General features: G+C 41.6%; 1 protein-coding gene and 1 long non-coding RNA gene across 5 annotated transcripts in view; one reads left to right on the top strand and one right to left on the bottom strand.

The window, feature by feature from the left end:
- NF1 (neurofibromin 1) overlaps positions 1 to 25632 on the bottom strand; it is a 197765-nt gene that overhangs the window by 92592 nt on the left and 79541 nt on the right. For all 4 annotated transcript variants that reach the window (XM_088152397.1, XM_007420379.4, XM_025164948.2 and 1 more), the window contains 4 exons: positions 25162 to 25259; positions 24191 to 24337; positions 22825 to 22971; positions 22065 to 22175 (listed from right to left, as the gene is read on the bottom strand). In XM_088152397.1, the coding sequence (XP_088008523.1) occupies positions 22065 to 22175; positions 22825 to 22971; positions 24191 to 24337; positions 25162 to 25259 (503 nt within the window). The remainder of the gene's footprint in view (positions 1 to 22064; positions 22176 to 22824; positions 22972 to 24190; positions 24338 to 25161; positions 25260 to 25632) is intronic.
- Positions 4940 to 7913, top strand: LOC103057551 (uncharacterized). Its single transcript, XR_015798190.1, has 2 exons — positions 4940 to 5086; positions 7080 to 7913. It is a non-coding gene; the product is annotated as an uncharacterized LOC103057551 (long non-coding RNA).

The following is a 25632-nucleotide window of genomic DNA, read 5'->3' as shown; positions in this document are numbered from 1 at the left end:
ATCCAGATGGAGTTATTCTGAGTTTCTTTCACGTGCTTTCCTCTTTATCAGGCTGAGTAATATTTTCTGAAAGTCCCCCCTTAACAGATGGCTCATTCCCTCCTCATTCCTAAGGCCAGGGCTCCATTCTTTCACAGTACAGTAACCCTCTTTTCATTGACAAATGAATGCAAGGACCTAGCACTCTGGAAACTAACAGGCAAGTTCAAGGTGAGCCAGCAGTGCATTGTCGAGGGCTTAGAATTACAAACCAAGATAAATAAATATGTTTGCATCATTTCACCAGGTGAACATGTCATACAATTAAAATGTTCTGACATGCCAAGGAAGTGTGGGCACCCGGAGCAATCAAGAAGCCATCTACCCAGCTGCTACCTTTGGAAAGGGGCATGGAGCCTGGTCTCTGCAGGTCCATATTGCTAAATGGACACCTTCAGAACGTACAGCCTTGAATGACCACAAAGAACTCAAGCCCCCCCCCCCCCCCCGTTTAAGCTTAATGTCGTTTCTATACAAAAAGGAGGGAGTGGGATTTCATCAAGAGACCCTACCAAAAGGGGTCAGGTAGAGGTGGAATTGCCATGAAGCTTCATGGATGAGAACCTGGCTGGGTTGAAGGCATCCAAGCCTTAGCAACCCTGGTTTGAAAAGGATCAGGGGAGCAAAGGATGGGAAATACCTTCCCTGCAAAACCATCCTGGTGCTCTTCAGACCGCTAGGGCTACAGCTCCCAAACATTCCTGGCCAGCAGAGGCAAGGGCCACACCAGCTGGGAACTGGGGGGGACGGGACTGCAGTCTCAACATTTGGGAAAGGCTGGCATAAGCAATATTGAATAGTGCAATATGCACGATCTTCATCCATCTGCATGGTCGCTGAGCTAGCAGGGGATGATGAATGCTGACGGGCAACGCATCCAGATACTGTAGCATCAGCCTGGAGAAGCCTGGGCTAGTCAGAGATGTCACCTGCAAGAACGAGGGGCAAAAAATAATCAGAACGTGGGTAGGAAGGTCAGAAGAGACACAAGGTACTTGCCGTGTGCAGCTGCTGAATAACAGAGAAGCCACAGGAAGTTCCTACTAGGCTAATATAGTGAGGATACTGTTCCACAGAGCTGTTAGTATGGTTCTGCTCTCTTTTCATCACTAGTTTGCAAAGACGGGCGCTACCAAGCTGCAAAGAAATCCAAGCCCGTTTCCCTTTTGAGAGGCTGTGGACAGCAGATCCCTGACCGGAATGTAAATATTCAGAGCTGGATGCGAAAGGTAGAGGGGCAGGATTGGCACAAAAGCCTGACACGCGCCCGATTCCTCCTCTGCAGCTTCCCCAACAGGTTACATACTGCAGCAGCCATTTCCATGGTTACCAGAAGCAGAGGATTCAAAAAAGGAGGGTCGTTCTACATTTGAAAACCATGTATTTTCCCCACTGGGGATCAAGGGGAGCAGAATGGCAAAACAACGAGGGCACAAGAATTAACAAGCTCGTTTCATTATTAGAGAAATACAGCATGGCAATTTCATCAGACTAGTTGTAATGGGGTCACTCAGGGAGAGGAAAAGGCAAGATGTCTAGTGTTGCTCGCCTGTGCCAAGGCCAGAAAGAGAAAGTAAAAAGAAGATGGAAGCCCCCCCCCCCGCACCAAGTCCTATTAGCAACCTCTTCTGAGTCAGAATATGGTAGGGACCGAAATAGGAATAAGCAGATATAGGTAGTCCTCGACTTATGACAACAATCGGAACTGGAATGCGGCCATAAAGTGAGACATCGCTTAGTGATGGCAATCCTTGCAGTCCATGCAGGTCTAGGAGGGCTCATGGGGTGCGGTGTAGTTCAGGAAGGGCGTGCAGGGGTGCACGAGGTATCACACGGGTCAGGGAGGGTGCACAAGAGGTGTCCATGTGGGTTTGGGAGGGTGCACAGAGGTCCATGAGAGGTGGTACGTGGGGGTGCGTGAGAGGTGCCGCGGTCAGGGAGGGCATGCGGGGGTGCGGCGCAGGTCAGGAAGTGTGCACGAGTTGCTGGCATGGCACGAGTGCAGAGGGGCTGGAGAGGGTGTGCAAGTGGGGGAGAGTTACCTGAGCGACTTGCAACTTTCTCTGCTGGCTTCCCCATTGGCTTTCTGGGAAAACCCTCAGGAAAGGTTGCAAATGGCGGTCATGTGATCGCAGGGCGCTTGGCAACCAGTCATAAGTGTGAAGAGTTTGCCAAGCACCCAGATTGCAATCACATGACCGCAGGGGCACTGCAACAACCATAACTGGGTACCGGTCGTAAGTCCCTTCGTTCAGCATCATTGTAAGTCAAGAACTATCTGTAACATTATCTCCTCCTTCAGAGGACAGATTGGGGATTAGGGCTAGCAAAGTTGCCATAATATCAGTTTAACCGTCCACATTTCTAAATAAAAGCAAGAGCTTCTTGCTGCAGATGAACCCCAATCTTTCCCCCAGAAGCCCTTCCTTCATGTTGTGAGAGCAGAGTTCAGATAGCAGGTATACAAAACCTACAACACTAGTATTCAACTACTGGAAGCCCAGGGGCTAACTGCTTCCCTGCCCAGTGTTGAGAGACACATACTTTGGTTCAAGACACGGCTGCTAGATTCCCAGATACAGGTAACATACACCATGCAAAATACCCCTCATCCAGGAGCAGCCACTTGCCATTTTAGCCAAGTATTTCTTGTGTTTTTAATTATTTCTTACATTTCGGCTCATATTCTCATAGGATTCCCATAGAAAGGAGGAGGGTGTTAGCAGCCACAAAGGAAGGCAGGGGGAAGAAAATCTAAGTTTCAAGATCACAGGCAGTATTGATTAGCCAGTAAACACCATACACTGATAACTATAGTGTTTTATGGGTGCTGCACTGGTAACCATGAAGTTTCTGGGTGCAATTCGAAGTGCTGGTTTTGACTTTAAAAGCCTGTAAGGCTTGGCACTTACAGGACTGCCTTCTCCACACAGAAGCATCCACTTAACTTATCCAATGTGGACTTGCTGCCAACATCTTTTAATAGTCCCCCAGACAGATGAGGCAAAGGGGCAATGTTGTTTGGTTGTAGCCCCCATATTGTGAAGCAGCCTCTGGATATTAGGTTGACACCATCACTGTTGGCTTTCTAAAAATTATTAAGACAGAACTTTCAAGACGGCCTTTGGGTATAAATGATCCCCACTGCATCTAGTGTTTTCTTTGTATTGGTTCTTATGTGTTGACACCCAAGAGATTATTTTCAAAAGCAGCCCTTTCATCTACAGAACTTAACTTCTGGTTGCTTGCTAATGTTTCTTCGTGTTACCAGTATCTTGCCTTTATTAAACTGAGAGTCAGAAACTTTTATTGATCTATTGCAAATCTTCCAGAGATGTATTAGTAGATGTCAGTTTACCTTCTGGGATTGGAGCACACTTGTCCTGTCGCAAAGAAATGCAGGAAACTGGCCATAGTGGCTAAGGTGCCTCTCAAGGAAGTTTGTCCTCCCACAGTTGACCCTCTTAGGACTTCAGAAGCTTTTTAGAAGCTACAGTTACCTGAGAACAAGCCACTAGCTCACACCACTGGCCTCAAGCTTCAAACTGAGGCAATACGGCCTTTGCCACAATCTCATCTCTCACATCAGATGTGAACTCATGGCTTTTTGATGCTCTAGCTCAATATTGGTATCTTCTACATGTCTTGTGACTAGAGGGCCCAAAATTTCCATTCAGGCTAGGGCCATCGGTTTAGGGAAGGCTCAGCTAGCTTGAGGCTTCCAGAATCAAATAATCCCAAGTACCATGAGTGGTTGGTTTTCTGCTGTGCTGTAAAGCAAATACAATCCGTATACCAGAGGTCATGACATTCAAGTTCAGAACTTTTCTGAGCTCTATGATGCATACAGAATAGGCCAAGATTGCTGTAAGCAACATCCAACTTCCTTCAGTAGAATCTGTTGTATAACTTGATTATGTCCATCTTATTTGTTGCAACAGTCGCCAGTGGTTCATTTTCAGTTTTGCATGCTGAGCTTCCAAAAGAAGATTGCAGAGTCAGGAAATGTGGGTCTCACCATATCATTACAAACTTAGGGATAAACAGCTAAGGGTGTTCTGCTAGGACCTGAATGACTGCAAAACACATGTGGGCTGTCCTGGAAAGGTCAAAAACCTTCACACAAAAGAAAAAGTAGCACATGCTAATCTTTCTAAACAGGGAGGGGCATCCAAATTTACAACCACCCACTCCCCTTCTAAAATGGAGTAACTGTCAAAGAGAGAGAGGAAGTGTATGTACATCTAAAACTTTGCGTTTTGAAACTGGTTTAGAATATAATGCAGAGGAGGCAACCTTTCGGTGGTCAGGATCTACAATGAACTTTTTTTTATGAGACTCAGGATTGCGGTACACAGGGAAATAATGAAAGCTGCCAGGGCTGGGACTTCCCCCTCCTTTAAAACAAAATTAGGGGAGACTCACTTTAAAAAAAAAAAAGTGTTACCATACCTATTTTGAGATTTGTATTACTGTTTTTATATATTTCCTTCATCAAAATTCTGGGGTGGTTCTAGTGTTATAAGCTGTCTTCCCTACCATAATGAATCATCTAGGATTTTGTTAATCAGGCTGCAAACATTAAAAAAGTACAACATTTGATTGTCAACAATAAAACAGTTCTGTTCCTAAGCCAATTATAGTTTTAATGAATATTTATAATCAAAACTTTGCTGCCTATTTATCTTGAGACACTTTTATCTAGTGGTACTCAATACTAATCAATCAATTAATCAAATAAAACAGTTCTAGATTATAAAATATATTGTTACAAGCAGTAGAGGCTGAAAATGCTTTGAACATTTTAAAAATACTTCCTGAACCATATAGGTAGTCTTTCTATTTAAAACAATATTGACTTTGGATTATGGCTTGCAAACAAGGAAGTGAGCCCTTTGTTAGCTGTGTGATTACATCACTCTTGACATAAATTGCCATCCCTGATATTCTGGGCCAGCTATTTCGAAGTCTGGACAGTAGTTAAGCTAAGGAACAGCTTCCGATTTCCCAGGACAACACTCAGAAGGAAAAGAGAAGGCAAAGAGAGGTATGGAATTTGATATGGTCGTATAATTGCCTCATTCTGTAAATGATGGTAACTGAACCTTTGATTTTTGTCTGCTCCAACTTCATCCCAAGGACACAGGAATCACAAGTCTGGTGTTGGTGTATTAGATCATTTTTTTCTCAATGTGTTAGGCTATCAGATGCAGAACATGTACAGGTTTGCCTTGGCTGAGTGGTTGGCTTTGGAGTGAGCCTTCCCAATGTTATATTTGTGGGAGAAAGAGTCACCCAGGTTTTAGAGAGCAGACCTTGTAATTTTTTCCCATTCCTATGTACCTGCCTCTGCTTAATGAGCAAAGTCAAAGGCAGAGTTAGAGAAATAGGAGAAGATGCTGGATTGTAAGAAGAATGGCAGGCCAGCAACTTTATTTTAAATACAGAGATAATGTTTTATGCTCAGTTCCCATTTGACAAGAAACAGATGGGGCAAGGTGGCATACTCTAGACCTGCAGAATCATGATTTTAGAATGGATTAATGGAATCTTTTGCTGCTTTTGTTTAATTCGGATGGTGAACTTGCCAACTAATGCAAATTATTCAGTTTTGGATCTCCACTTCCAAAACAATACATAGAATGATAACGTTAATCTAGATTGATGAATTTCTGATAGCACAGAAAGCATCTTCTCATGCTTAAGAACTGACAGGCAATGGTTAGTTCTCCAAAAATATCTAACATGCTTGATTTCATCGTTAGGAACCAAAATTGAGCTTATTATTGTCTTTAAAATAATGGCATCCTTCTTCTGATTTCAAGGACCTCTCAGATCAGCTCATGAGGGTCACTACCCAACATAAAAACAATCATACAAATCTTAGAATAAGCATAGAGGGGGGCATTAGGAAAACACATTTCAGTATAACTATCTCTGTGAAAAATAACTGAAACTGTTAAAACATCTAAACTTGCAAACAAAGAAGCATATATGGGGAGGGAATTTCACATATGGTCCTGTCTGCCCCACTTTGTCTTATGAGAGACACAGACATCTGAAGAATCACACAGATTTCTATAGGACATTTCAATAAATGTCTGATGAACTTTCTAAATAGACTTCAGTCTAACATACAGCAAACCACAATCATCTCACCAGATGTGCTCTGCAAGAGCTCTTTCCCATACAAGTCATCCAAAGACGAACAAGCATACAGAAACCAAAAAAGCAAATCAAGAAACTCAATTTTCTTACTTACATTCTCTCCATACAACTCTCAAGAATTTGTAATGGATCAATCTAACTACTTTAAGGGGAAAAGCTTTCCACTGCACCAGTAGAGTACAGTAGTTTCCATTAATCTGACACTCTCAACATTTATCACTGGGAATTCTGGGAATTGCAATCCTAGTAAGCCTGGAGGACACCTGGGAGGAGAAGGTTTTTTTCTAGATCAAGAACAACATAATCATCAGAGACAGCTTGGCATCTGTCAGGGTAACAAACAAACAAACAAGCAAAAATCCATTTATACCTCACAATACTTAACACAGAAATGGTACTGCTGCCCAAGTGCTTCCAGGCTCATATTCAATAAGGAGCCAATCCACTTCTAGCTAGAGAAGGGAGCGGGCAACTTCACTGCAAAGCAGATTTTCCTTTACCAGCTGAGCCCTATCCAGCATCATAAGCAACCGGTGTTAATCCTTTGAGACTGTACTTTTTATTAAGAGCATAACATGGACATGCACAACAATTAAGCTCCAGTTGGTGTTAGGAGAACAATCCAAGGATAAATTCAGTTTTTAATCTACAAAATGCCCCTTAGGCTACATTGTGAGAAATCTTGGATGGAACCCAGATACATCAGGAAAATGGGCAGCATGCACTAGGCAATAACAAGCTCAGGCAAAATCCCATGAACTTGACTTTGGGAAGGAAACATGATTGGTTGGGCTGGTCATAAGCACAGAACAATCCTACAAACCCCCACTAAGTCTTATCTGAATGTTCTTTCTCTTTTATGTCTACCACAGAAGTGCATAATGAAGCCCCAACTGTACTCCATCTTTGTTCTACTGCTTAGCAGGATTAACTATGCGCAAAACTTATCAACGCTCAATGCTACCCACGTTGCTCCAGCTTCTGGCACACAACTGCCTCCGTTTACTTCTGAAAACATCACCTCTGTTACCAAAACCCCTGATGACAATGACACTTCTGTTACCGAAGCCCCTGATGGCAATGCTACTTCTGTTATTGAAACCCCTGACGGCAATGCTACCTCTGTTACCGAAACCCCTGATGATGTCACTTCTGTTACCGAAGCCCCCAATGGCAACGCTACCTCTGTTACCCAAAACTCTGATGAAGCCACAATTGTTTCTGAAGTCCCTGATGACAACATCACTTTTGTATCTGAAGCCCCCGATAGCAATGCCACGTCTGCTCCCAGCATGGCTCCCAGTATGGCTATCAGCACGTTACCAGCTAGCCACACCACAGAATCTGCAACAAGGATAATCAACAGTACCCCCATATTGACAGCAAACCAGACATCTAACCCTGACACGGCTACAAGTACAACCACACGATGGACTGGCAAAGTCATTGGTTCTAATACCACCAATAACACTGTGCATGGCTTTCCTCATTCAACCAAACCAACTGTAATTAGTGTGTCTCCTGATAAAACCACCAGGAATAGAACCAGCACATTCCCAGTGCCTTCATTATTTGCAATCACATTGCTTGTCATTTCTGTACTCTGTTTTTAAGAAAGCATTATTATATTGTACACTGCCATTCTGGGTGAAAGGGGAGGTCTTTTTTCTTTTTGCTGTTAATAAATGTGCCACAGTCTTGTCTTTCGTAAGTTCTCCAATGCATTTGCCACAATCTTCTATCTTCCCAACCTTCAATGGAAAAACTGCAAAGGCCAATTTTCTAACCAAAGGAGCATGTCGTTTTGCTTCAGTTAGATCAGACTGAGTCTGGTGATGGCTCTTCAATCAAAATCCACGACTCAATATTATAAACAAGGCCAGCATTAACAGCTTATCTGTACTGTTGGGTATTTGAATGGCTAACCTACAGCTACAGTTTTTAGTGTATCCATTAGTCTTCCACAAGATGTATGCAAATGGTCTTCTATTTCTAAAGGCAAGAGCCGAAGTTTTTCTACCATTCCCTCCAGTTTGCTTTATTTATATTTTCACCGTAGCAACTGGAGAAAACATCTGAACTGGGATGTCTTCCTTCTGTCTCTTAAATCCATGACTTTCTCCATTACTTGAGGGTCAGCAGAAAAACTCCTGAAATCCCTTGGGAACATCTCCCTTAATACCCTTAAAAGCTTACGATCATTCAACCACCCAATTTTTATTTATCAGGTCTGCAAGAGCCACTAGTCATGGTACTTTAGGTCTACCGCAGCTCACGCCCACCCAAAAATTTGTTCCCATCAAGTGCTGCAGCATGCAACCAAGAAGCATTCTCAGAAAAAGGCAGGTACTTACACCCTCAATATTCAAAAAGGTTTAGCAATCAAAGCACACTATGAAAAACATGCAACCCTTTCTCGTTTGAGAACCCTGAAAGGACCAGCAAGAATGGACGGTTGAACAGAATGCAACTGAAAGACACTTCATGGGTCAGGACTAATTGTGTGGACATCCCTCCAGAGACTCAAGTTTTATTTTGTTTTGGCAAACAACAAAATTTTCTTCTGACCAAGACTTCAGGCTACAAATGTTACATGTATGTATATCTGTGTGAGTGTGTATATGTGTGTGTGTGTGCGAGAGAGAGGGTACAAAGTGTTCTCTACTGTTGTGTTTATTAAAAGCAAACGGAATTAAGGTACCAATAATGCAAATTAAAATGGCTACATAAAACTCCTTTCACAAATCATCACAACAACAACCCAACAGCCTTTCCCAAGCCTTTGCCTTCCACATGCTCTCGACATTCCAAAAGTGCTGCCCACCCTTGAATTATGGATCAACTTTGCCTTTTTATCAACAAACAGCTTTTTTTAACATACATATGTGAAGAATATTTAACCCATGGCCACTCAGGGGCCACTGTGGGATGAAAGTCGCATTGTGCCATTCCTTTTCCCAAGGATCCATTCAACTTGCCACAGGAAGCTAGCGCTAGTGATTACGGTGACTTCTGGACATGAATTGGTGAGATTTTGTGTAAGGTACAAACTGTTCTATATGTTTGCTTAACTAACAGAAAGAAAACCTTGCTGCTCATGGGAAACCAATGTGGCTAGTCCTTTATTTGCTCATACCTGATTTGGGCAATGTTCAAAATAACATTTTCTCTATGCCTATGTACTGTGGACTACGCCTGTTTATATGAACTCCCATGCTTTTGTATTTTATAGGTACTGACACATTGTTTGCTTTTTTTCCCTTTCACAAGCATTCTCTGTAGGAAAACCTATGACATGCAAGGTGGCATTAATCATTACGAAGTCACAGCTCAAAATAAAGAGATAAACTTTCCCCCTCCCTCTCCTTTCGCTTTCTGCTAAATTGAGCAATTTGCTTGCATGGTTTTGAACATAATTAAAGCAGGGTGGAGAAAACATATAAAACTGGACCTCCCTTCTGCTTCTCCCTAAAGAGAAGCAAGGCTCTGCTTTTATATCAAGTTTATTAAGCCACTGCTTGAGGTTTACACAAAGTAGAAAACAAACTATTCTTCACTAATACAGAATACTCTTCGTATTTAGTAAGTTTATCCCCTCTGTAATCACTCAACCGCCATGGCCTTCAAGGGGGTGGCCCACAAGTTTCCCACCAGAAGAAAAGCCACATACTGATAGATCAGGGCTACATGAGCTGAAAACTATGGCAGAGAAACATAACCAAAACAAAATCACAACCCATGTTATCTTCCTTAGGAGCCAGTTGACAAGAACTCCGTATCTTTTCCTGCACAGATGAATGTGAAGGGCAACAAAGACGCAATGGGGCACACCTCCAGCCTGAGAAGGCAAGAGAAATAGGAATCTTAACAGCAGAGGAATGTGATGGTATCTCCCATCAGTTGTTTCCTTTGGCGTCGTTTGAAATCTTAGCACTGTGAAAGCCTGGCTCAACTCATATGGACAATATCAATCAGGAAATGGCTCTCTGTTCGCCTATTTTCTGACAACCATGCCATGAGGGACTTCAAAAATGTGATGGCTTGCCTGCCCGTTCTAAAACATGCCAAAAACAAAACTCTTCCCATCTTCTAGCTTCCTTGGTGATTCAATACAAATATATCCTTGGATGGGAATGCTTTACAAGCCTTCTCCTGCCTCAGAGGGTGGATGGAACATACCGTTTTAACAATCTTCAAAATAATCCAAGCTAATTGTTCTGTTAAAGCAAAAAAAGATGTGTTTTCCCTTGCTACCCTGTGGAACCAAAATATCTGACATATAGACTTCAAACAGCAAGTTGTGGTTCACAGATTGTCCTGGAAAGCATCCACCAGGTTCAATTTTTTCAGAACTCAGTCCAACTCAGGAGACCAAAACACGATAACATTTAGGTGACCTGTAGAGGGGAGGACACATGATCCATGAGCAGGGAAACCAAGTGCCAGCATCTCAACAATGGCAGGAAACCTTCAAAAGTCAGTGACTGTAGCCCTGATAAAATTAAACTAAACAATGCTTCCACGTACGCCACAGGAGAAAGTGGCACGTAGGCCTTAAGACAGCAAGTGACCCTCCTGACTGCTGAAATCATGCTCCCAAAAGGAGCACTGCACAACAAAAATAGAACTTAATTGTTACATGCAAAGCACTACAGTACAGTAGTTTTACCAACTGCATCCAACCTCAGAGACACACTTTGGGAGGCCTACCACAACTATGGCTGAACCAACCTCCCCCAAAAACCCAGCTGTAACTTTGAAAAGTATATCCTGGGAGGCCCAGGCAACCAAGTTTCAATTCCTATATTACTTTTCATTTTTAGGTTTAAGGTGTATCCCTGAAAGATAGGGAAACGTATATTGTTTGTCAATAAGGGCAACTGTTGTGAAAGAAAGCAAGGGCACGCATTTTTCCAAAACCACAGTTCTTGATTACTAGGCAATTACAAAAAGACAGAGGCCAGCTTTCTGCTGGTGCCAAGATTACAACTTTTGGATTTCCAACTCAGCACCACCAATGTTCCTGGAATGCACTGGTTGGGAAAGTTTTATTTATTTATTTATTTATTTAAACAGAGGCCACCTTTTTCACCAAACCCAATCCAATAAAATGTAGTTACAAAAAGAAGAAAAGGAGCTATTGGGCACAGCAAAAGCAATTATTTAAAGGAAGTACTGGAGGAAGAAGTTTTAAGTACTGTATCACAATTTATCTGTCATCCTAAAGGGAGGGGGCAGGAGCAAGCACCAGTGAAGGAGAGCAAGGTGATGATGCTCCCTCTTGTGGGCATATTGGGAAAGCATCTGTGGTATTTTGTTGAAAAGGATTAACCATGATTATGCATTGCATACGGTAGTTATAGGCACTGCAGAAGTAACTTCATTTTCAGCAATGGGGAAAATTGACTTTGGCAAAGGCTGGGTTCAGATATATTGCTCTAGGCCATGATTTGTTTTATTCATGGTTTACTGAATAAGCTATAAAAGATAATTTGTTATCTAAAATGGCTTATAATGGCTTATATTGTATTGTACTGTACGATGGCTTTATAATGTCTTATATTATACAGTGCTGCAATCAAAACCAAACAGACTATCACATGGGTTAGTGGGTAAACTCAATGATCTTCTACCACCAAAGTAGATAACTGAAGGCTATTCAAACAATAGCTATTTGATACATAAGCTTTGAACATCAAAGGAAAAGATGGGGGGGCTTATGACACCATTATAGCATTCCCTATTTTTCCACTTTCAAAAGCAGCACAAAACTCTGCTACATTAAGGGTTCCATATGGGATGTCTGAAGCCTGCTGCTTACTTACCAGCCACCATACGGGTACAGGAGAAATGCAAACTCAATGTATTATATGAAATCCCTCAAATTCTTATACAGAAGATGTTTTAAGAAGCAACATCAGAACATGCTAAGCCTGAGAAAAGTATTACAGGAGCACAGTTCACCAGTCTAGTGCCCCATTGGATATGAACTACAATCCCATCTACAATTCTCCAGCATGGCTAGAGGTTCTAGTCCAATACCTGTGAAAGTATCAGGTCGGGGAATATCGTACCAAGGGTTCCAACCAGCCCAGGCAAACTATAGTTCCATCTGCAGGGAAGAGTTGTTGTGTCCAACGAAGGCACGCTCAGCTAAAAATGTGAAGCCAAGTTCAGGATGGGAGATTAGTGGTCATTCAGCAGTTCAGTGAAGAACAGACTATCGCCCAATGCTACTTTTACATCTTCTTGGATCCTACTGCCATGCAATAGTTACTTCCCAAGCAGGCAACTAGAAAATCTGTAAGTAAGCAGTTCCTTTTTGCCATACCGGTTGTCATACTGACCTCCTCAAAACTCAGCTTCTTGTGATTTGAAGGCACTTAGTTCTGTGGGGATCATTTTCACAAAGTCAATGAAACTAAGCAGGGGGCTATAAACTCTTATCTTCTAATACAGTGGTACCTCGGGATACGAACTTAATCCGTTCCCTGACTCTGGGTGTATCCCGAGTTGGTCGTAACCCGAAGGAAATTTCCCCATAGGGTTCAATGTAAATCCGGTTAATCCGTTCCGCCCTCTGAATTTGGTCGCACCCCGAAGCAAATTTTCCCATAAGGTTCAATGTAATTACCGTTAATCCATTCTGGCGTCCGTGGACCACATGTCAGGGGTGGGAAAACAGCTGGGCGCGGCGCGGTGCGGCGCGAAAACGGCCAGGCGCGGTGCGGCGTGAAAACGGCCGGGCACCGCGCGGCGCGAAAACGGCCGGGCACCGCGCTGCGCGGCGGAAAAATGACCGCGGACCACATGTCAGAGGCGCAAAAATGGCTGCGGACCACGTGTCAGGGGTGGAAAAATGGCCGCGGACCACGTGTCAGGGCGGAAAAATGACCGTACCCTGAGGCGGAGTTCGCACGTTGAGGTAAATTTTTGCGGCCGGAGCTGGTCGTAACCCGAAAAGTTCATTAGTAGAGGCGTTCGTATCCCGAGGTACCACTGTACTATAAGATGAATTCTATCTATTGTTTAACATATAGCATGTCTCAAGTTTCCTTCTTTCTCCACCTGATTAAATTTTCTATTACATTTCAGGAAATGCTCTTTTCAAGGCTGTTTTGATCAGCATTGGCAGGGTTCACACAAAACCCTAAACCATTTGCTGTATTTACGCAACAAGCTTGTTATGCAACAAATAAGTCAATCATATTTTGTCTTAATGTGACGGCTCGGTTCCCACAACATGCTATGGCAATGGCTACATTCTACAACATACTTAACACAAATGACCAAACCCCATTTTGGCCTAGCCTATTGTGAAGTGTAAACCCAGCCACTGAACATTACCTTAAAAGGTAATTTGCATTCTGGTTGCTGAGGAAAGTGAAACTGAAGGATCCCTGCAAGAAATGAAAATGAAGGAAGATAGCATAATCTTTGGGACAGATTTCACCAGCAGCATTGCACTGCTTTGGAGACAAAGGATGCCATAGCTACTGATGCTTTTGAAAAATAATCAATGCTTCTTTTCTCTTGACAGTGAAATCACAATCCTCAAAAAAAATGCTTTAGTTTCCAATTCTTCATTCAACTTTTGTTGGGCTAGAATTACCATGCTATTGTGATCTTTTACAGAGCCAGTCATTCCCGGAAATATCATTCTCAGTAGCACACAAACCACCACTCCTAGGATACAAGAATACACAACATTGTTACTACTGGCACTATTAATGGGCCCCTTTCAGTCAGGTTTCAGGCGTGCATATGGGAGTGAAACAGCATTGGTTGTGCTTTTAGATGGGGGATGGGGGTGGGGGTAGTGCATCCATCCCTGCTCTACGTGACCTCATGGTGGCCTTCAATACCATCGACCATTGGTATCCTTCTGGACCGGCTGCGAGAGTTGGGGGAGAGTGGTGTGATGGAATGGTTTGGTGAAGGCCGCGCTCAGGAAGATAAGCATTCCCTTAGCCCCCAGCAGGAGCATGGGAAGGTTAAGAAGATGAGACTGGCACCACCCTAAGGAATTCACAGTGTTGTGGCTTGCTGGCTTGGGAAGTTTAGATTCAGTCTGGAGAGATTCTGTCTTGGAGGTGGAAGCTAATAAATGCAACAGAACTGTATCTGTACTATCTCGTGGAGTTCTTTGGGCTGAACCTGACAGGTGGCACTGTATTGTGCTGGTTCTCTTCCTTCCTTTGTGACCGGTTACAGGTGGTGTTAACTGGAAGCAAGAGGTCCTGCCCTTGGCCCCTACACCGTGGGGTGCCACAGGGTTCGGTACTTTCTCCAGCCCTGTTTAACAAATACATGAAACCATCGGGTGAGGTCATCCGTTGCCATGGGATGAGGTATCAGCAGTATGCTGATGATACCCAGCTGTATATCTCCACCCCTGGTGAACTGATGCCGCTGATGTCCTGTCTCAGTGCTTGAAGAATGTGGGGGCTTAGATGGGGAACAACAGGCTTCAGCTCAACCATGGCAAGACTGAGTGGCTTAGGGTTTTGGAGCCACCCAGATCTGGGAATGTACTATTTTTAGTTCTGGATGAGAAGGCACTGCCCCAGACAGACCCGGTACGCAATATGGGAATCCTTCTGGACTCACAACTCCTGCTCAATGAGCAGATGGCACTTGTGGCTAGGAGGACTTTGTGCAAGTTCAGGTTGTGCTCCAGTTGCACCCATTCTTGGACCTACCACATGGATTACTGTAATGTGCTCTGCATGGAGCTGCTCTCAAAAAGCATCTGGAAGCTTCAGCTGGTGCAAACTGCGGCAGCGTGGGCAATTATGTGTGCACCTAGATCAGCACATGTTACACCTCTGCTCCACCAGCTACACTAGTCACGAGTTTGCTTCCAGATTCAATTCAAGGTGCTAGTAATGACCTATAAAGCCCTACATGGCATGGAACTGGGTTATCTGAGGGACCACCTCTTCCCAAGCAGATCTACCAGTCCCATCAGGTCCAGCAGAAAGGGCATATTGCAAGTCCTGTCCATGAAGGAATGTCATCTGATGGAACCTAGGAGGAGAGCCTTTTCTGCTGCAGCACCCACCCTTTGGAACATCATCCCCCAAGGTCAGATTGGCCCCAAACTTGCTGGCCTTCTGGAATGACCTGAAAACATGGCTTTACCATCTGGCCCAGGGATCCGGTAACATGGGTATGGAGCCTACAAACTGGTTGTATTGATAGGGCAATTGAGTGCCTTCTCCCACAGATTGTTTTTTTAATTATTTATTTTTTAATGGTTTTAATTTTGTTTTTTTAATGATTTTTGTTGGGGGGGTTATGTTAGTTTGTTGTACTGTTTTGTGTTTTTTGACTTTGTACGCCACTCAGAGTCATGTATGTCAGATGGGTGGCCATATAAATTTACCAAATAAATAAATAAATAGGCAAATGAATTACACTGCTTTGTAATGGCTACTTAACTTAATAACTTAAGAAGGGACCTGTTGGATTGGCCTGAGAATCCATTTGGTTCAATATCCTGCTTCTGAAGAGATGCAGAAAGAAGCAGAAATAATAAGACATTAGTATTCTTTCAGATGCAGCAACTAAATGGATTTCAGAACTTCTTTCTTGATGTCCCAAATCTCCTGACCATTTCATTGGAAAACCCTGAATTTCCTAACTATGAGGGGAAAAACTACCTGTTGCTTCCCTTGAACACAATATTCTCCATCCTAGTGCCTCCCATATTTATTGAATTTCTACTTCCATAATACCCAACCAGCCAGGCCACAGACCATGCTAATTGGCGAAGTACAGGATTTTAAACTCCAACAAATCTAGAGGGCATCTCATTGAAGGACTGCCATATTCTGTCCTGCTCTTTAATCTTCCATGGTCTAGGCTTCCAAATTTTGACTGGGATTCCGCACTGGCTTGGAATGGTGGGGGAGAGAGATGAATGCTAGAGGAATGAATGATTCTGGTCCAGATCTTTGGGTCAGCCACTAGAGCAACCAGACAGGCCTTGTGCTTAGACAAACGAGGGCACAAAGTGGATGGAAACAGATATAATTTATTTATGCATTCATTTGTTATGCTTATAACTTCAACAAATGGAGTTCTTTGGGCAGATTACTAAAATTCCTAAATTACTAAAGGCTTTAATCCCCAGTGCTGTCCACCACTTCACTGATAATTTGGGAAAATACTTTTTTTTACTGTTAAATTCTTGGGGTGAGGGGGTTCTAGAAAATGCAAAGGTCTGTATGTACAAGGGTTGGTGATGATGGAAAAAATTATATTTGGGTGTGTTCCTCTAAAAAAGAAGACAAATCAGCCAACTCCATTCTGTCCCTTTCCAGCAAATGCTAAAAAAGGTACCATGAAAATCCTGTTCTGCTCAAATCAGGTGAAAAAGATGAATGCTCCATCAAGACTGGGTTCACATATCATGCTAAGCTGTGGTTTGTTTAACTGAGTTAAACACAGTATTGGCATTCATGCAAGATGCTAAGCCACAAAGAAGTTAACCATATTTCATTTAATTAGTCAGTTAACTAGACCTTATATGCCACTCCAATCATGTGTGACTTTGAGCAGTTTACAGCCCTCTAGACAATCATGAGATCACAACAATATAAATTATCAAAACACTGAGGAACAACCATAATGCACATGTAAAATTCACCTTCCAGGAAGGATAAAAACAATCCCAAAGACCATGTAACAACTAGGTGTTGGTAGTTTTATGAAAAGCTAACAGTCAGAATTCTCCTGACAGATTATATGCCCTAAGATCAGGATCCAGAAGAGCCGGAACTCAAAGGAAGAGCAGATACCATTGAGAGAAGGCAGTCCCATGGATGTCAAAATTCTGATCCACAAGGCACTTTAAAGAAGACCATCAGCACCTTGAGTTGCACCCAGAAACAAACTGGTACCAGTACAGTTCTCGAAGGAAGAGTGTTACATGAGCCAACCATCTGGTGCCTGTAACTGCTCAAGCCACTATGTTCTGGACCAAATGAAGCTTCTGGGTGAACTTCAAAGGCAGCCCCACGTAGAGCACATCGCAATAATCAACTATGTCTAAGACGCTGCTCTGAAATTCTGCATTAATTCAAAAAATAATTACAAGCATGTTCAAGCATGCACTGAAATATCACCTTTCTTGCCCTCCCCTTTTCAAGCAACTGACTTTTTAAAAAGTTTCTAAAGCAAAAACATTACTTCCTTCACTGAAACCTATTGTATGTTTGTTACCCTGGAAAATGCTTACAAACAAATTTACAAACTGCAGCAGCCAATCATTTGGGGGATTTATGATTACTTCATCAATCTGAAACTTTATTTAAAGGGTAGAAATTAGTGAACAACTACCAGATGCAAGCAACTTCTGAAAGGCTTCTCTGGATTTTACTCTTATCACGAGCACCTGAAACTGAGAACAGGTATGGAATAAGGAACTGAAAAAAATAAATTGATTAAATAAATAGATAATAACTAAGAACACCATATAAATATGATCTTGAAAAATATGTCCTTAGTGGTAGTGATAGTGAAATTTTATGTGTAAATGATATCCCTTCGAAAAATTCTTATTGCAGTTTTGGAATAGTGGTATTCAGATGGAAATATACGAATCAACTCAACTAATGAACTAGAACTACAGAGGCAAATGCAAAATATAAATCCTTAAAGAAGATTACTCCTGTAGTTCTCCAATGACTCAATTTATTAATTATCCTACATAAATATAAATTCTCCCAAGGTATATAACCCTCCTTCCTCAAAAAATCCAAACCAAAAAAATAGAATTTCCATTTAAAATAGAAGAAAAAATAAGTGCAAGACTAAAAACAATTAAACTTGAATATTCTCACCCTGTTCCTAAGACTGACCGGAGGAAAAGGTGTATGTAATATGTGGATAGATGATGCCATACTATGAATTTCAAAAAGCAATTCAGAATCCTACTAGAAGAACCATCACGGAAAAGGAAGGCAGACATCCTTCGTCCTGAGTACTTAAATTCAGGGGATGACTTCAAGGTTTTTAGTTCTATGTATGTACAATCAGCCTTAGGAAGTTCATACTGGATTTAAGTAATCCTAGATGCTGTACTTCAGTCGGTGGACCTTGTGGATCCTTTCCATAGACTCAGCAGCCCTTTTCCCATAAATTACTACTTTGTTGTCCCATAGCAGTGAAAATATAACTTTTTAAAAACAGTTTGCCACTGGAATGAATAAGAGTAGCGGGTTTAAAATCTGATTCTTCAAGTAGAGCTTAAGTTTTGTGGAAGCGATGAGGCTTAATGCCTTCCTGATGTTTTAGACTACAATTTGTCCAATCCAGGTAATGTAGTCGATGGTCAGGAGTATGGGAATTATAAACCAAAACATCTCAACAGCATCAAGTTGCCTATATCCAGCACAGAGCTACGGACCAAGGTACAAATTAGGAAGATGCAGGTTCGAACCTTCTGTTTGCCAATAAGGAAACCAGTCTCTCAGAATTGATCCTATACTATAGAGAAAAGGATACTGACCCACACAAGAGGTGCCAGGTTAGAATTAAGGCCAACTAGAGACCTGCTGGAGACCTACTAAGCCTGCAGATCTACTGAGACTATTACTCCCAGGATTTCCACCCTGTATGTCAGGCTGGCAGATCTTGGAACTGCAATTCCAGCACAACCAGAAGGTGACTCTTCTCGGGAAGGCTGGATTAAAGCAAGATAATTTATATGATACATGTTGTAAATTCTGCAGCTTGGTTTTAACACCCTGACATAAATACCCTTCCAAGAGAGGTCCAACTGCTTCCCTCACTAATTATTTGAAACATTAGGCTAAACATCTCTTAAGATTTAGTTAAGAGGATATGTTTGCACAGCGTCAATTTTTTTTTAGCTTTTCTTTTGTATATTTATTGTGAAATTTGCTTCAGGACCCTTAATCAAGAGCAAAAATCAAGATACAGATTAGACTATAAATGTGAAAAGCTTTGCTGAGTCCACTTGTGATGCATCAATGGACTATTTTTGGCAGTGTTATGGAAATGGTTAGCCAGGGCCTTCCCATGTTCGAGCATTAAATTGTGTGGCTCCAACCAATTGGATACTTATTTGAAAAGCAGGATTGAAATCTTTTAATAAAATAACAACTGCCCCAATTGTGCAGTTTTCTATTTTCTATTCCAGTGTTTCTGTAAAATTTTCTCAGATAAAGAAAACTCTGCTGGGAAATTTGGGGGGTGGGGGAACAGGATGGGACAGGACGATTCCCATGGAAGTGAGCCATTTGTGTGCGGGGGAAACATCATTAACGAGAATACTAGCAGTGAAATCATTGTCCAAATGTGGACCTTTATGTAGCCAAATTGTCTCCACCCAGGGACAAATGGGACATATCAATAGGCTTAGGGAAACTTTAACACACACACACATGCACACAGACACAGACACACACATACAGACACACAAAATATTCCAAAAGCCTCAATAAAGTCTGAGAATGCTCAATGGTCATGAAATATCAACTGGGAGCAAACAGAAAAATTAGTTGATTGGCAGATTCACCAGCAGTCCATCTACAATGTTTTGTGGCAGCCCTACTTCATTGCATGCGTGTAAAAACAAGAGTGATCCAGAAAACATTTAAAAATTACATTTCACTGGTAGATTCTAATAACAGATGAGCTCTGATGTGTTTTGGATGTATGAGATTAATCCATCGCATGATGAAAGCCGATTCTTAAAGAAGCTTGAGTGAATCAACTAATGCTCACTGTCACAAATGCAGGATGAAGAGGCAGCTGAAATGGCTTTGGCTTATGGCGGTGCTTGCAATCCTGAGCGAACTTCTCTGGGCTGCTCCTACAGCAGAAGTAACCACCACTGCAAGCCCTACTCAAGGAGGGGTTTCTACCTTAAAGGCTACCAGTAAAAAACCCCACAGCCCAACCACAAAGCGGAATGCCACCTCAACCACAAAGAACCACGCAACCCCAACCAGTGTTCCTTTGTTTTTGACTATTTCATCTTTGTGTATTTTCTTTGTGTCTCAATATAAGCTTTAAAAAAAGCCTGTTTATTAGTGGAATTGTAAGTCAAATTCAGGAAAAATTAATCTTGTCTCAATCTGACAAATCTTTATCATCGCTGCTGTCTTTCTAATGTGCGTGTTGCTTTGTTAGCAAATCCACAGCAATGTGTGATTTTTAAATTCAGATTATCTTTCCCAGTGTGATGGCAAACAAATGAAGTCAATTGCCAAAATTATTGTTATTGTTATAACTGTCAGAATGAACGGAATATTCTTAAATATAATTAAGAGTATTGCTGTATTAAATGGGCTTTATCTAGAGGAAAGCTGATTGACCAGAATCTGGAATACAGAGTCAAAGGCAGCATTGACAGAATTGAAGGATTCTGTGTCATGTATAGACTATTCTGAAAAACAATAGAAGGCTCAGTCAAGACATAATGTAACATGCCTTGCATTAAATGAAATCTGATCAAAAATGCTTGTGATTACGGCACATGCATTTTTCTCATGAATTATTTTGGGGGGAGGAAATAAACCTCTAGCGGTTTTGAGATCTGTGAACACTGTTTCAAGGAAATCCATCAGTATAATAATTCCAGGAAAATATGTTCAATTTCTGCAAGGTAGCATGGAACCCATCAACCCCAATCCATCTAGTCACGGCACGAATAGGATATTTTGCCTGCAGCTAGCTGTTCGACAAAGACATATCTTGCTGCACAAACCTGAGTTAGCTAAAGAACAAATATTTGTATTAAACACTTAAGACAATTAAAGAACCCCCCCCCCCATCCACAATATATATGTATGCACAGTACAGATCGTCTTTGCCACGTACAACTGTGGTGGCTTGTTAGCTGGTAGATGTCTATGGGACAGGACAGTAAAGAAATCTGGTTCTGACACTGAAGATAAAGACTATTTTAAATAATACCACCTCAAAAGCAGTTAGGTTTTGCTCTTGCTCTATATACCGTATTTTTCCGACAATAAGACGCCCCCATGTACAAGACGACCCCCACTTTTCCAGCCCAAAATTAAAAAATCAATATTTTAAAGATAGTGCAGAATACATTTTTATTTAGTAATTAGTTAACATTGACCTGATACACTCGGTGGAAGGAGGTCCAAACTGTCTCTCTGCAGCTCTATTTCCAGGCTCTTTTGCTTAACTGATTACATTCAGCACGAGTGAAACTGCAGATAGCTTGTCTCTGCAATCAGCCTTCCTCTAATTGGTTTGTTCAGCATCAGCTGATGTCAGTTACATCAGGCTCGTGATTGGAGGAAGTCTGTTTGGGAGACAAGCTATTTCACTCGTGATTAGAGGCTAGCAACAGGAGGAAGCCTCTCTGCAGAAACAAAGTATGGGCAGTTTGGGACCACGTGATTCTCGGCTGACTTCCTTAAATAAGATGCCCTTCAGTTTTTAGGGTAAGGATTTTAGAAAAAATTATCGTCTTATAGTCAGAAAAATACTGTAATATATGTAAGTTTCATCATAAAAAGTACAATCTAATGTACACTTGTTGTTTTGAAAGAAATAGGCTGCCCCACCATATACATAGAGAGTCCCTCAAACAGAACACATGCCTGGGCCAAAAAGCCACCAGATAACTACAGACAAGAGTTCCTCAGAGCTGATATTACAAACACTTGACAGCACACTTTTGTGCGCAAACATATGCACACCTCATCTTGCCAACATTTCCAGAGTACAAAGAAAACACCACAAAATGACAAAACAACTGTCGCTGTTCAAAAAAAAGCAAAAGCTGGACATATAGGTTCTGCAATTCTCAGTAGTCTGGTTTAAGGAGGAACAGGCAGTTGTCTTACCGGCGAGCAATGTAGTAGAAGACAGGATTGCCAGCTTTGGTTGTCCCAGCTTGGTAGAAAATGTTGAGTGTTTTTAGGGCTTTGAATTCTTCTTTTTCATGTACCTGGTGCCTAAGGACACAAACATAGGCGGAAAAACAGCAACTCACCCTTGTGTGACTGTATCAGAGATCCCTAAACTTTGGGGGCTAGTGAGCATATTTGGAATGACATGTCACTGAAGCTCTCACAAAATGATGGCCAGGGCAAATGGAGTCAGTCCCAACTGCCCATTTATCAGAAGGCTACTGGTGAGGCTGCTCCTTGCTACTCTCTGGTTTACCAGGATACATCCAGAGAACAGACTTATCAAGGTCTGTTTTTCTGGGCCAGTGAGCCAGTTTCCAAAGATAATATTCTGTTGCAGCCACCTACCATTTTTACTTCCTAAGAATGCTGCTGGGGCCTCATCCCCAAAAGATTCTTGGAATTAAAGATGATTGCAGCACACTAGCTTCCCATTTAATGGTTAAGAGTTTAAATAAATAACAGTAGATTTTCAGTTTAACGGACCATTCGCGGGGAGGAGGTATGTTAATCTCAAATATCTGTTGAACCTATACATGACATCCAATCTATACATGAATCTATACATTTTGCATCCATTTGTATCATTTGCATTATGGGGGCCATGGCTGCTGAGAGCTGGAATTTAACATCTGGGAGGGAATACTTTGTCCATTAAATCGCAACGGGCCAGCAAGCATTTGGATGAATTTACCTTGTCATAAATTCTTCAAACTTGGAACTGGTAAGATTTATACTGGACCACTGCGTGTCTGCCACTGGCTTGTGCTCAGGAGGACCCAGGTATGCAAGCAAAGTTGCCATCTTGTCAAATGGTCGCCTTCCAACTGCCTTGTGGTCCCTAGAGGATGATCATATTTCGGGGATATAAGAAGCTTGAGGGGATATAGCATTTATCAACCTGCATGTTGCTATGGACAATCATGTTACAGGTAATAATTAAAATGTGCAAAATACTATTTATATAGTTTTAAAAAAAACACTAGAAACCTGCTTGCTCACTATAGCTAGAGGCCACATTTGTGGCACTAAATGGCAACTCTTCCTCCTCCACTCCAAGGTTTACTGATGTGTGTGAACAACAAAGTCTCATTCCATGTTACATTTTTGTTCAAAAACACAAATTTTCTCCCTCTCAATTTAAGGTTGCTTAAACCTCCTGCACTGTACAATACTCCATCTTATGTGTGCTTTGGATCTGCTCTTTGCTCAACTACTATTAGGAGGCAGACTGACAGCCCAATTTTCTAGGGTAGGAAGAAAGCAAACTCACCCTGGAATGGAGATACATCTAGTAGACTTTTGAAAGGCAAAGACTGAAGTGCTATTGCTGATGGAATATTGAAAAGATTCTCATTTTGCAGATCAGGCAACAGACACAAGGCTAGCAGGTATATCATGATCCCATTTCTGGCTCAACAAGACTTTTGCAAGTCAGCTTTTGACTTTATAAGTCATCTTATAGACAAAACAATGGCACTATGCCAACTACTTTTCTTTTATATAATTTAAAAGGACAAGTGGAACAAAGGTATGAATTCAGGTTCATAAAGCACAGCCAGTTCAAAATGGATAAAACAGTACTTAAGTAAAAATAAAAGAATAGCCACAAGTCTCACAGCAAGGATGAGATCTCCTACAGATGTTTCTGGACATCAGCTTCAGCCAGCATTGCTGGGGTCAAAGGCTGTAGCATCTGGAGAACACGGGATTCCCCACCCTAGAGTGCATATCCTACTATCACTTTGAACTTTGGCCAAAGTAACTTTTCTTTTTTCTTTTCATAAGATCATGCTCACTTATTTTAGACAATGATAAATAGCGGTGACATCGATATAAATATTAATGTTTAGATCTTTGTAGTGATTTATAATTATTTCTCAAGATGATATAATGAATTTTAGTTTTATACACTCAATTAATCAATCAATCAATGAAATCATGAATTTTAAATTTTATGACAATTGTAAATTCTCTGCTAATTAACTGATGTTTTATTTTTACATGCACTATGTTCTTTCTCAAAGTAACAACCTTCCATCCCTAGTCCCTACTTTTACCTGTTGCTGGAAAGGTACTGGCCAATTTTCTCTTGATTGTTCCACAGCAAACGATGTAGTGCAAGCACGTTGCCATCACTGATGAAAGAGAGGCTGTGATTGACTGTATCACTAGCTGGACAATCTGATGCAATGTCAAGAAAAAACCTACAGGGAAAGAAAAGACATTGTGTCCTTTCTTATCAAACCATCTACAAAAGCAGCGTTGATATGGATTACTAGGGCTGGAGTTGGCTTCAGCATCAAGAACGTTCCAACAGAAGCAAGAAGTCAGTAATGTGAACTAACCAACCCAATTTCTTTTTGAAGCATGCAAAGACAGCCAACTGGATTAGACCAAAATATTAATTTACTAATCATCATCCTGCTTCCTAAAAAAAGCCAGACAGATGCCTCCAGGAAGCCCATAAGTAAGCTCTGAAGATAACAGTTCTCCCACCCAATAGTTCTTTCCATACATCTGGCTTTTAGTGGCACCTGGATATTCCATTGAGACACTGTGGCCAAATAGCACTGATAAGAACTCTCCATCTTCATCAATGTTTGTAATCTTCCTTTAAAACCATCTCAGCTAAAGAATTCTGTAGGCATTCCATACATATTGTAGGTCTTATTATTATTGTTGCTGGTCACACAGTCAGTCAGATGTTTAGACTGGATTTGGCATTTTTATCCACCTATCAAGTCTTTCCCAAGGACCTGGGATAGGCAGATGTTGTTGTTGGATGGTGTTAAAGGTATTGTCGCAGGATGTAAGCTGTTCCAAGTAAAGTTGTCTTTTGCTATTGACTGATGGTGATTTTGTCAAATTATTACTATTACTATTATTATTACTATAATTATTATTATTATGTGCTGGGACTCATTATTTGTCTCTGGCCTTTCCAGTTAATAGCTTGTACTCTAACTCTGGCTTGAAAAACTGTAAAGGCAAAACTTGCTTTCAAAAGCCAACACTTTCACTGGTTTACCTTCGTGCGGCATCAAAGTTGCTCTTCACAAAGTCATTAAAAGGCCGCATGTGTTCCTCCTTTGTAAACAAGACATGGTTAGCAATGCTCTGAAGTACCTGAACAAAAGAAACCAATGGAGTGAGTGAGCAATGTAAACTGCAGTCGCAGAAGTTTCCTTTCTACTATTATGTGCAAAGGGTTGTTGAGGATTTGTTTTAATGTAAGGTATTTGCTAATATGAATGTAACATGCTGTGTCAGCATGCAGAGAAATTCCATCAGATGCCTGTTTCTCCTAAAACACCTCCAGGTTAGCACAGCTTCACGAGTTAAAAGCAGCCTTCCCCAATCTGATGCTCATCACATGTACTGGACTCCCAACATCACTTGCGAGCAGGGAAAACAGCCGTACTGCTTGAGGGTCTGTGAAAGTCCAACACAACTGAGGCCGCACTAGATTGGTGAATGCTTCATTATGCCAGCATGCCTT

The sequence above is a fragment of the Python bivittatus genome, unplaced genomic scaffold (genome assembly GCF_059951505.1).
Source record: "Python bivittatus isolate LINGU-HERP-01145 unplaced genomic scaffold, Pbiv_v1 ctg000690_np1212, whole genome shotgun sequence".
NCBI lineage: Eukaryota > Metazoa > Chordata > Lepidosauria > Squamata > Pythonidae > Python > Python bivittatus.
This window is presented reverse-complemented; position numbering and strand designations above follow the sequence as displayed.